Source organism: Chiloscyllium punctatum, chromosome 7, assembly GCF_047496795.1.
Source record: "Chiloscyllium punctatum isolate Juve2018m chromosome 7, sChiPun1.3, whole genome shotgun sequence".
Taxonomy (NCBI): Eukaryota; Metazoa; Chordata; class Chondrichthyes; order Orectolobiformes; family Hemiscylliidae; genus Chiloscyllium; species Chiloscyllium punctatum.
Window position 1 is genome coordinate 62,536,347 of NC_092745.1, and position 13,471 is coordinate 62,549,817.

The 13,471-nt window shown below is 36.3% G+C and overlaps 1 protein-coding gene across 5 annotated transcripts in view; it reads left to right on the plus strand.

Annotated features, from left to right (window-relative positions):
* Positions 1–2,078, plus strand: part of prpf38b (pre-mRNA processing factor 38B) — a 30,762-nt gene extending 28,684 nt beyond the window's left edge. For all 5 annotated transcript variants that reach the window (XM_072573785.1, XM_072573787.1, XM_072573788.1 and 2 more), the window contains one exon: positions 18–2,078. In XM_072573785.1, the coding sequence (XP_072429886.1) occupies positions 18–909 (892 nt within the window). In that variant the 3' untranslated portion in view covers positions 910–2,078. The remainder of the gene's footprint in view (positions 1–17) is intronic.
* Positions 2,079–13,471: the final 11,393 nt, after the last annotated feature.

Here is a 13,471-nt window from a genome sequence, read left to right on the forward strand (position 1 = left end):
TTATTTTACTCTTTCAGGTCACCAAGAAGATCTCTTACTCCTCGTAAATCTCCTAGACGATCTAGAAGCAGAAGCCGTCATAGAGAAGGCCATGGCTCTTTTGGTTTTGATAAGGAATTAGAGAGAGAGAGAGAACGACAGAAAAGGGAACGAGAACAGATAAAAGACAGAGAGCGAAGTGAGAAGGATAGACATAAATCTAGAAGCACCGACCGAGGTTTAGACCGTAGGCGGAGCAGAAGCAGAGACCACCACAGAAGTCGCAGTAGAGATAAAAGAAGTACTAAAAAAGATAGAGAGAGGGAGAAGGAAAATGAAAGAAGTAGAAGGCGAGACAAAGATTATGAAAAGGACAAAGAAAGAGTGAGTGATCGAGACAGGGACAGAAATGTTGAGAAAGATTCTGAGAGATCAAGAGACCGGGATAAAAGAAGTCAATCAAAGACTGAAGACAGAAAACGTAAGGAAGAAAAAAGAGAAAAAGATGAAAAAAGACACAAGGATGATAAAAAGGATTCAAAAAAAGATAAAAGGCATAGTAGAAGCAGGAGCAGAGAGAAAAGACACAGAAGCAATAGTCCTGGTAGGGGTCATGTCAGCAAACGTAGTAGAAGCAAAAGCAAAGAGAAATCTAAACATCGAAATGAACATAAAGAAAAATCAAATAAAAGAAGCATTAGCAGAGAAAGGACTGATGAGAATAATGGTGAACGGATAAAGAAACAGCGTAGTCATAGCAAAGAGAAAGCTCACAAACGCAGTCAAAGTAAAGAACGATCTCACAAGCAAGGTCACAGTGATGGTAAGGACCATTCAAGCAAACTAAGCCGCCGAAGTCTCAGTACAGAAAGAGAGAACAAAAGCAATGCAGAAGGACTATTGCAAGGCAATACCACTGACAATGACTGAAATATTACTTAAATCTCTAATTGTACAGTGAATAAATTGTTTTGCTTTTGAACATTTTTTAAAAATTGAATTATGCTATGGCTAGGATAAACACGTCTTCAAATTCCAGTAGCCTGCAGATGATATTTCCTGTTTGTAGGAAGTGCCTTTGGTATCCAACTGTTCAACTTACCACTGTAATTCAAGACCAACTTTATTCTGTACAATGTAGTTGATACAGATTTGTTTTTGTTTGAAATAATGTTTTTGCAAGTATACTATGTACATATGTTCTGAGAGTTTTAATCATTGGCACAATTGCCATGTTGGTTCATTTTGTATGATGGGCAATAAACTGCCAGTACTTAAAACAGTTGTGTTAATACACTTATAGCATTTATGCCTGACATACTTGCCCTTGAGTAGATATCTTTAAGTTCAGCAGGATTGTATTGGTTTTTTTTAATTTATTTGATGAGACCATGCAAATCTTTGAGTTTTAGAAAAGAAGTGGATGGTGGCATTTTATTTGGGAGATACTGCATTGACACAATTGGTATTTGTCTCCATGGCATTCGTGCAAATATTCTACATAGAAATAGCTAACTTTAAAAAAAAACAACAGTATTAAAATGTATCACATTGTGTGAATAAGGAAGTTAGACTTGGCTTCTTAATATTATGCAGTAAATATCTTGCAAGGCTTTCTTTTGGCCTTGCATTTTCATTTTGTAGCTTGACTAATTTAATGGTATGTTCATTCTTTTAAAATATCAGAACATTAAGTGCTATAACGTGACATTCAGCATGGATCTATTTAATTTAAGTTTTAATGGACTAAATATAATTTCAAGCTTAAATACACTTTTATAAAACCATTGTAATTTGGTTATAGGAGAAATGCAAGTTGATGCATTTTGTGGTTTTTTTTGAGATGGTAGCGAGAGTGTTTTAATGGGTTGAACAGATTTGTTCATGGTCCAGGGATGTTTTAGGGTCTCAGAAGGCCTATCTATTTATTGTGATTTGCTGAAAACTTTTAATATAACATTGGAGAAAGGTTATCTTGATCCAGTAAAGAAATTCTGATTTTGGAGCTGACTTTTTGAAAGCTGATATTTACATTGACCCTCTGTACCTATTATCAATCAGTGGCAGTAGAATGAAATAAAGTGTAAGATTTCAAATTATTCCTCCTCATAAGAGGTATCTCGCAAATGGTTAAAAAGCTGGTTTATACCTGCTCTTAAGTGTTTTAGTGGCAATGCATCTATACCTAACCACTTTGGGGACTCTTATATAAATGAATAATTCTCAAGTACAAAAATAATAAATGATCCACATAATACTAATTCCCTAACTTTGTACAGAGATGTTTTCCCCAGTTACTGAAGGGAAATATTGGTCAGGTAACATCAAGATGAGAATGCTTATTAGCCATGAGTGAATGACAGACAAATATTACATGATTTTGGTGTATAATGTACAGTTTATTAAGGACATTTCAGAAAATGTGGAGGTCTTAATTCTTTAAAGGTGAAATCTATTATCAAAACATTAGGATTTGTGACTGTGGTAAGGGGTTATAGATTTGGACATTTGGGGAAACCTTTTAAAGTATTTAAGATTAGCAAAACTGCTAAGCACTGTTGATGACCAATTCTGCTTGAGAACTTAGTTTCTTCAGCACTGGAGCCTGAAACCAAGTGTTGGGTGTTCTGTATGTGATCTATAAAGATAGCTGTAATTTTTTTTTCCTGAGTGAGAGGACAAACACATGGGAAAGCTACGGTTTGTTGAAATCTTGGGGCTACATTTTTGCCTCAGATGCTTCAAATGATATTTGGGTAGGCATTACACAACTGATTGGCACGTCAGCCATTGCTTTTATTTAACGAGTTCATTCATAACCATGCCATTCATTTACCTGCTTCACAGGTAATTTTTTCAGCCTCAATTTTATATTTTTCAGATCCAGCACACACTATATTGGAGGAATGGTTCTGCTAAATGTAATTATTTTACTTGCTGTATTCACTGTAGTATGCCTTTATTTGAAAAAACATGCAAAAGTTGCGCATGCAGTTCAAAGTTTCTTCCACTGTTCTCAACAACCAAGTGTTCGTGGCATGAAAATTACACTGCATTTTAAGAACATTAACATTAAGGAATAAATGCTCAGTACCTTTTGTGAGATTTAGTAGAGCAGCAAAAATGTACAGGCTCATTGATGTATTTAGAGGGTTCTAATAGGGTGACTCATACATATAGGAAGTGGCTTTTGTCAAAATTAACTGGAAGTAAAATTGAAATGATGATTTAATATAATCCAAAACCGACCCTTTGTAGCAATAGTAACTTTTTTTACTTGACCAAATATATTGTTTAAACACCCCAGAGAAATGCCATGGAGCTTGTATATAGGTGCTTCTGCAAATGTAGAATTGGAAAACAGCCAGTCATGTCCCAGCCCCCACAATTTTCTAAATCCCTTAAGCTTTATAACTAATTCCATTTGACTGATATTCAGGTTTTCTCTCAATGTAGTGCAGAGTTTTTTTTTTATATATAGACTACTTTTGAAACTTGTAATTATTTAAGCCACCCCTGGATTTTAATAAGGTTTTTATTGCTTAAATGAACAAATTCAGCTTTGCTAATTGCAGGACCACCTTTCTGGAGGATAAGTTCCACCACTCCTTCAAATTCACAAGTGTTTCAGGTCACGTATGCAGTACTCAGAATTATTGCGCCAAGATAAGAAAGGGCAAGTATTTATTTTTGCGGATGGAAAAAATACTCCAGTCCAATTGTTGTATGCCTGCTTTTGTGGCAAGTGTCAACTCCTACCATGTGCTTGATCTGAAACTTGGTGTAGATCATGGTCATCATTAGCTTGGACGCAGTTAAATTGAAATTTATCTATATATTGTCAGTTTCTTGGGCACAATGAATACCAAATTCTATGTATGAATATTTGCATCTGATCTGTACTGGTGTAATATGTTCTGGTCCTCATTGTGGACGAGTAGCTGGTTGAAATTGGTATTCCATCAGGAGTTATTTGTAGAACACATACTTTCCTTACCTGTATTGGCTTTGACGCGATTCCAGCCACAGTCGTTTAAATGGCATTGCTATTGCTGCATTTTCTTATAACGCGAGATCTTGCAAGAATGGAACTACTCTGTTATGTTGAAACCGAGTGTGTCACAACCAACAAGGACCCTAGTGCATCACTTCAGATCCCCACAATCCAGACTTCCCTTGTTGATCAACTGCTTCCTAGCCACTCATTTGTTTTCATGGCTTCAATTTAATTACATAACCGTTTTATATATGTTATGCAATTAAATATATGAGCGAACTTACAAATTATCCACAATACAGCTATGACTGCACTTCAGAAAGTACTTAATTGGATATAACACCATGTGACATACCAAGTTGCAAAATTGTTTCAGAGCTAATTCTTGCTTACCTTCTGTTGTTTGCTGTTGATCAAAGCTGAAGGTGCAAATTGAGTGGCAATGAATGAGATGTTGGCATGAGACTAAGGCAGTGGCCCCTGAGATGATTATGGAGTTTGCTGCCTTGAGACTATTCTTCAAGTGCAGTAAGAACTCAATCCTGAATGCCTTATGGAAGCAATGTCACACGGAGTCAAGTTCCCCACGGGTCACAGATGCTTTTACTGACTGCATCTTGGTGCTGTTCCACTCCCCAGGTTACTCCCAGTTTTGCAAGGAATGCAGAATACTTTGTTCATCTCACTTTGTTAACTTGAACTTTTTTTGGATCCCAAGTGCTATTCTCCAAAACTAATCCTCACCCTAAATTGTAATCCCCAGGCTCTGCGACAACTATTCAACAGTCCCCAAGCTGTATTTTGTATTTTTACTTGTGGTTGGACCTAAACTGTCAAGTTCAAATCTCGCTTAATGGTAAAATGTGTTACATCAAGTTCCTTAAGCGTAAGCAGGTTAATGAATGCATTTGTCATAATTTTTCCTGTTCAGAAAGATTATTAGGCTAGAGAGACTGAGTAGCTGTAATTTATTTTGGATTTATGAAGGATGCAATTTCGAATTTAACACTTTATGATCATTTTCACTTTGTATAAATAAGCATCCTATTCTCGGTATTGACAAAAAGCCAGTTTGATACTATTTTGTGGTCGTTCAAGCTCAAAGAAGTTGCATATATGCAGAGCATTCAAATCTCAAGGAGATTAAAATACCTAAAATGAAATCTCCATCTTTGTTTATACAGTGAAGACATGTCATGAACTTGGAAATGATTTGTGTAGCATTTGGAAGACTTGTCAGTAAAAGAAAACTTATTGAATTCTACAAACAAGTAAAATATAAGTCTGACAAACGATGTGTTCATATAGTAGACTACAATGAACATTGTACCCTGATCATGGAGTTGTACTGGCCCTATTTTTCCCTAAACGAATGTCATGAGTGTTCTCTAGTTATTTTTTCCATACTGTCTACGAGCTTCGCTGGATACAAATTTGCTAGCACATTTCTGTTGTTAATGGAATGTTAGTAACGATACAATTTTAATGAGGGTACAGAGACACAAAAAATCTTGGATTTAAATACGCAAATTCTTGAAATTGTAAAGTTATTAAAGCTGACAAGACATTTGCCCTTCAAAATAGAGGCATAGAATACAAAAGCAGTTCAAAGCGTCATGAATTTGAACTTATTTCTTAAGTCTTAGGTCTTTACACTTAAGGATAAGTCTTTAAGTCTAAGTCTTATGTCTTCGACTTATTTCTTAAGTCTAAGGAACTTGAATTCAAAGACACCGCTAAGGTTGATATAATGCGACATCTTCTAAGGCAGATGAAACCGACTTCTAGTTAGAGAAATGGAGATGAGCAGTTTGAACCAGTTTGGAAAATGGTTCAAACACTGAGACAAGTGGCCAGATTTTCTACTAGCCGGAGAGTTGTTATGCAAATATAGATAAGAAATTGCGCCAGGGTACCTATGAAATCTCCACGATGCAGAGTCCAAAGGGATTGCTCATTTGCATTGAGTAATTCCTGTATGCCTGGTACCCTTCAAAAATCTCCATTTAAATTGAAGATTTGGAGAATTCCAGTGAGATTAAGTAAGATAATTACTCAAGAAAAATTAGGCTATTAAATATATAATCTAACTCTTGAGCAACTAGTCAACAAGACTCCCATATTTACCTTTCTTAATTCCAACTATGCCTCTTCCAGACCCTAAACAGCACTAGATTCTAATCTGGCTCTAAGCTATGCATGTACATAGCAGCTCCAAGGTTCTGTGCCCAGAATTGGCATTGGCACACTAATCACTATCTGGCATCCCATGTCCTCACCTGTCTGGCACAGAGAAATCTACTCATCCGGCATCCTATTCCTGATACCTCATAGCCTCCCCAGCTGTCATCTACTCATATTGCATCCTGTTCACTTGGCATTTGCCTGTCACCCTGATCCTAACCCACTGCTCCTGGTACCCTACTAAGTGAACTGTCTATCCTCTACTCATCTGGCATCCCATTTCACATACCCTACCCCACCCCAGCTTGCTCCATTTTTAGTTGGTATCCTACTCCTGGTACTGTACTCTCCAAGCACCCTAACATCACACTTATGTAGATATGGTTTGACAGCAGCTGTCAAAGTGACTTGGGATCTTTAAATGTTAGAATACAGCAACTGACTGTTGTGATAGAGGGGGCATTCTTTTGCCTTCCTTTGTCAGTTCTGTGCGAGGAAAGAACTTTACGGATGGAAGTATGGCTGCATTCTGAGGGGGCCCTGAATGGAATCTCGGAACTGCAGAGCTCCCTTCTTTCCTAAGATAGTAGTGGCCATCTGAGACTGGCACCCTTTGGTAAATTCAACTCAATGTTTTTAAGTGGATGTGTAACCATTTAGAAAAAGTAGATGCTTAAAGTGATTTTAACTTAATTGTAAGCATAGGATAAGGAGACATCAACTCATATTCATAGTCTCATGCAACAGTTACAGCAGAGACAGCGGTTATTCAGCCTGTCATGTCCATGCCAGTCCTCTGTAAGAGCCATCTAGTTAGTTTCAGTTACTTACCCTTTCCCTGTGGACTCATTGCATTTTTCTAAATCTTCAAGTACTTTGCTAGGTCCCTTCTGACTGAACGTGCTTCTATTACCTGTCAACGCACTGCAGTCCAGATCATAACTACTTGCTGTTTAAGGAAATTCTTACCTCATGTTGCTTTATGCCAATGCTATGAATCTGTGTTTTGCAATTTTAAACACAGCAAATTGAATCATTTCTTTCCCTTTACTGTTTGGTCCCCTCAAATCTCCCCTTAACATTCTATAAGTAGAAAATGCCCAATTTAACAAAGTAGCTCATTCCACTCTAGAATTGTATCAGGAGTATTTCTTCCCACAGTGTAAACTACACTTGAGAAGGAGTAGAATTGTGGCAGCTGAGTGCTGTCTTTGTTCTCTGAGACTTCATCCTGGTTGTATTATGATGTTTTAGACCCTCTAGCCTTCAACAAAAGGAGCTACAATACACATCCCAATAAAGTCTTCTAAAAATAAATTAAAAGAAGTCATTGACAGAGCTCAAGAGCTACTTTGACATAAAATTATTTTAAAACCTAATGCAGCTAGGTTAAAAAGGCATCTATTCAAGAAAGTTTAATCTTTTATTAAAAAAAACTTTTATTCATACACCACATCAAAAACAGTTAATCTTTAATAAACTTTTTAATCTGTCAGAATACACTCAGCAGGATTATTCAGAGATAAATTTATCTTCTGAAATTCATACAAGCATTTATAAAGAGGCCATAGTGAAGTCTCAAACTGAACTGTTCAAATTGCTAGAATAGTTTTAGTTGAGCTATCACTGACACCTGCAGCCTGTTTTGCTTTTAGTTTTAAGAAGTTAGGGATTCACATAACTTCAGATACTGTCAAACAGACTTTATTTGCTCTTCAGGAGCATTTACACTGACTCCATAAATTTGTACCTCCAACACTGTAGGTTAAGTCAAAATGGGGTTTGTTTGAACATGGCAGCAAGTTCAAATGACCATTCTGAGTTTGGGTTTCCCTCCCATTTGAGTCAAACTTGTCCTCTTTCTGCTATTAACAAAAATTAGATCAGTCAGAAATGAGTGGGCCCTTAGCACAATCTGGTATCTCCACAGAGTTTCATCTCCATTGCTCACAATTCCTATAACTTCCTGACTGACTTCTCATTTTCTCTCATCTGCAATTTTGTGTCATTCAAAACTTACTGTCTGTGTCCGAACTCAAGTCAAGCTTATCCATCATCCTGTGCTCACCGTACTAGCCCAGTTCCTATGTGTGCAGCATAGCAAATTAAAATTCTAAATAAAACCTTGCCCATCCCTCATCTTGCTCCACCACCACCAAATGACCTTACCTTTCCTTTTCTTTAATTTCCTGACCCACAGCTGTTTGTAATCTCTGTCCCCATCTAATTCCTGTCACTTGAGCATTCCTGATTTTAATTGGTATACCCATAAGTCTTTGGAACTCTCTCCCCGAGAGAGTGATGGAAGTAGAATCTCTGAGTGCTTTTCAGGAAGAGGAAGATGGATTGACCAAAGGAGTAGATGGGACTGTGGAGTTGATACCACAATCCAATCAGCCATGACTATATTGAGTAGCAAAACACAAACTGTTTTAGAAACTGAAATTTCTTCTCCAGCGACCTTGTTCACGTAAGTTTTGGCAGTTTTGCTTTGCCTCAAGTATGGAAATATCCCCAGAACTTCTCTCTTTCTCTCCTAGGGTACTCCTTGCCCTTAACACTAACCGGAAGGTATTGGTCTGGATTCTTGCTATCCCATTTTTGAAGGGCCTCCATTTTTCAACTGTCCCTTTACCTGTGAAGAGCATCTCCTAATCAACGTTTGAAAGTTCTTGCATAATACAGAGGAACCTCGATTATCCAAAGGATAATCGGGTGGGGAGTATTTCGTTCAGATAATTGAATGCCGGAAAACATAGTTTAGCTGAGCATCAGAACCTTGCAATCTTGCGGATAATTTGATATTCAGGTAATCAAATGCTGGCTAATCGAGGTTCCTCTGTACTGTCAAAATTATCCATATTCCAACTTAGAACTGTAGTTTTTGGATCAGTTCTGTCTTTTCCCATAACTATCTTAATATTAATAGGAATTTGATTACGGGCCCCAAAGAACACCTCTTTTAACACCTCAGTCACTTGCCCTGCGTTGCTTCCCAAGAGAAGGTCAAGTTTTGTTCCTTCTCTAGTAGGTACTTCCACATATTGAATAAGAAAATTTTCTTGTGCACACTTAACAAATTCTTCTCCATCCAAGCCCTTAACTGTACGGCAGTCCCAGTCTATGTTTCAAATCCCCTATCATTTTCTTCTTGATTTTCTGATAACTATTGGGTCTTACAGCCTTAGCAATATGCTTTGCTGCATGGTAAATGTAGTTTACATTGTCAGAAGAACACAACACAATTTAAGTTGTGCATGAAGCAAAATGATCAAGAATGTGCAGCTAACACATTTTTAGTCATAAGTTTCTTATAATGACCCCTAAAAACCCGAATGACTCAACATCCATTAGTTGAAGCCTAGAAATGAATCTGTTGCAAGGCGAATGATTTCGAAGCTACGTGGATGCTGCCTGAACTGCTGTGCTCTTCCAGCACCACTAATCCAGAATCTGGTTTCCAGCATCTGCAGTCATTGTTTTTACCTAATTTCTACAGTTGTCAGGTATAAAATATAATATTGCATGAAAAATTATTCATAATGAACATATTCTGGTCAGGGATTGATAGTAATTTTTTAAATACTAAAAATTATCCAAGATTGTAATTTGGAAAAGTAAATTATACCTCCAGAAAGATGTTGAACATTTTTGAAACATGCCATAAACTTCTACCAATGGACATAAAAGGCAGCTTCTGTCATTCAAATCAGTCAAGCATTTCTTTGTTTCCATCTTATTTTCTGAAAGAAGACTCCCCACAAGCCTCGCTCTAATGAAGATGAGTATGTCATTAGGTTGGCAATTTGAAATAATGTAAGCAGAGTTGATTAAAGCTATTTGTAATTTCAGAGTTTGCTTCACTGACCTCTCTGACCATTGTCTTCAGGATTTGAAAAGCCCTGTTTTACCACGATGCATGTGTATGGTTGAAACTTAGATCCCACTGCTTGACAATGATCTAGCCATCAGAAATGTTTATGGGGACAATGGAAAGAAATGCTTTGGTCACATACCAGAAGTCAAGTTTCTGATAAGGATATTTAACAAGGCACAGTTTTGGAGCAGAGAAAAGAAACATCTTGATCATTGATGGAACCTGCTTCAAAAAAAATGCTACCATGCCGATCTGAGTTGCCTGTAGCCTCCTGATCTGAGGAACTGAATTTGAGATGACGGGATGGTAAATAAAAAGAAATTAAAATAAAGAGTGCAAGGGTGCCTCATTTGTCAAAAGGAAAGGTGTAGAGGTGGTTTTTTTCCAGTAATATAATAGGCCATTCGAAAGTTGGCTGCTGGAAGTTCAAGGGAAGCCAAGGGGTTTTGAGAGGAAACCAGTCCAGAAAAGGGTGCTCCAATCTTGCGTGGAACCTTCTTTCGGCACTGTTCACAAATGCGTGGTCTACCCACAGTGATTGACCCTCCAGGAACAATTCTCTGGCTGCTGTAGAAGCAGTCAAAATCCCTGAATGATATCAAGGTTTTGTCTTCAAGAGAATATTCTGTGCCCTTCCAGAGAAATGATACATCAGTTGCCCTACTAGGAAAAAAAATGAGCTACCCAATCATTACCAAGTGTGAACAGCATGATCTTCCTACCAGAGAGCTTGATGAATGCAAAGGTTCTGGTTAAAAAAAGGTATTGAAGCTGCCATTACTGTTATGAGAGTTCTGCTTATAGAAGGGAGGCCAGGATGCAAAACAATTACAGGAGGAAGTTCTTGGATTAGTACTTGACCATGTAGAGATCAGTTCCATGCCTAAATGAATAAGTAATAGCAATGAGTCTGTCTTTCTAAAATCTCTAGACTCCAGTAGACAAAAAAACAAGGATAATAGGTTTGTAGCATTTCAGTGCTTCATCCCAGAGGTTAGCATGTATAACACAGATCTCTTGAATTATTAAGATGTAAATGCATGCTACTTTTTATATTCATTGTCTTTTCTGGAGTAGATGTGTTTCTGTATGAATTTTCAAGAGAGCGTGGTTGCAAATATATTTGGGAATTAAAGAATAAGCATTTATCTTTCCTTTAAAATGTACAAGAAAAGCTTATAATTTGTCTGTTAGTGTGTGCAAGAGCACCAAGAGGCTAAAACATCATCTTTAAAAACATATCATCTTTGGTCAGCTGAAAGGTGGAAGAATGGGTACCATCCCTATCAGCAGTCCATAATAGCTTGAAAATGTTTCATTCTCATAGTCCATCTCAAGTTTATTTTAGAGATCATTGAACTCAATTTCTTTTACAATTTTGGTAATCTATCCAAGGCAAATTTGTTCTAAACCTCAAGAGATTTTTAAATCACTTGCTACCTTGAACCTGTTAGGATTTACTCCAAAGTTATCAGCTTTCGAACTATGCAAATGTTTCTTGCCACAACTGAAATCTTAGTTTCTGACCAAATTCAAGACAGAATTCTGTTTTTTGTGGATTTTCCTGAAACCATACTGTTTAGTTAATGCAGTCTCTGACTTTATATCTAAAGTAGTAATAACTTAATACTTAGAAATGAAGTTCAGGTATGTGTGCTTTTTTTTTGCTAATTCTATTCCCACAAAAATGATAACTTATGACACAAATTATACCAACTTCTCCCAACTATTCCTTACTGCAAACTAAAGCAGTAGTGAATAAACAGTCTAACAATGTCAATCCTTGGTTGTTAAGCAGGTTGAAATACCACATTGTTTTAGTGGTTATGTTATTAATTGGGACTGCATATTTAAGTAAATTGAATGAGTTATAATACTAAATGGCTATAATATGCGAATTCAAGATATATACAAACATACTAATTACAGACAGAACAGACACAGGTACAATATTATGAAAACAACCTGCATATCAGTGGGCAACTTAGCATTATGTAAATTCAAATGTGAATATGTAGGTATAACCATACATGATAGACAAGAGTTACAAGTTCACCTTCTTGTGACTTGTATTGTGTAACACAATTGCATGTCAAAGTAGTGCTAAAAATTAGAAACTCAAAACAAAGCTTCATATTTCCAAAAATGGATGATAAAATACCTACGAGTAGGAGTGGCTGAGATACCTGGATACAGAGAGCAGTTGATGCACAATTTCTTCTCGATTGTTCTTCCAGGTTAGGTATCTTCTGTTATATTTTAGTAAACTCAGGACAGTGTTTTATAACATTCATGTGATGTGTTTTGAGGTGCTTTACTATTTCAATGTGCTAGACAAATTCAGATTGTTCTTCTTATTGAATGCCTTTACTATTACAAAATAGAAAATTGCTGATTCCACATTGTTAATGCTACCGGCATAGATGTAGGTCATTCATTCCCCAGAGTCTGTTCTGTCATTTAATGAGATCATATTGAACACAAGAGTTCTGCCTGTCTACATGTTGTATGGTTTTTCAGATTTGAAACATTCAAGCTTTTATGTCACACTTTTACATAAAATGAAAACTCATTACATTACTTGCTGATTTGTGCTAATCTCAAATTAATTTCTGGATTTGCTTAACAGCAACTAACTTTCTATGTAACTCAGCAAGATATAGGTAATTACACCTAATAGCCTTAAAGGATTAAATGCTGTTAAATGTTGCACTGCAAGTAAATATAACACCATTCTCCTTACAGAAATGCACCATATGGTTTTTACAGTCCTTTGGTCTGTAACATAATTAGGATGAAAATACATCCCACTTGCATTTAAGACAGATATTACAGTTTTTTCTAGTTTAAATCTTCTTTGAACATCACTTAGAAAAGTACTAGAAAACATGTTATGAGCTAAACCAAAATAGCTAGTAAAATGCTGAGATTTTATTTATGTGCAGTAAAACAGAAACAGTACTTCACAATGAAACTGGTAAAAATATATTTTTATACAAGCTGCATTGATTTTATATTTGAAATAATTGTACGTCTATAATGAAATTGCACTTCCTTTGCATTCCATAAGTTCAAAGAAAATCATTCTATTAATTTTACATCATAAAGGTATAAAACAGTAATCATGATAGAAACATCACAAAATAAAATATATTAGAAATATGTATAGAAAATGTAACAGGATGTCTACTGAGCATTTGCAATTTTCATCAGCATGTCTTTCCAAGATAATCATACCTCCAAGAGGCAAACAATCAAGCATGTTAAAATATTTTCTATGGTATTCTATATTACTAGCTTTTCTAGACTTGTTTGGTAAACTATCATTGTGGCAGATAGATAATTTACTGTAGCTAAGCTAAATGGTAAGTGATTTTTCTCATAAATGTGAGATCAGAATTCAACATTTCCACTTGCCATGTAGAAACGTATTT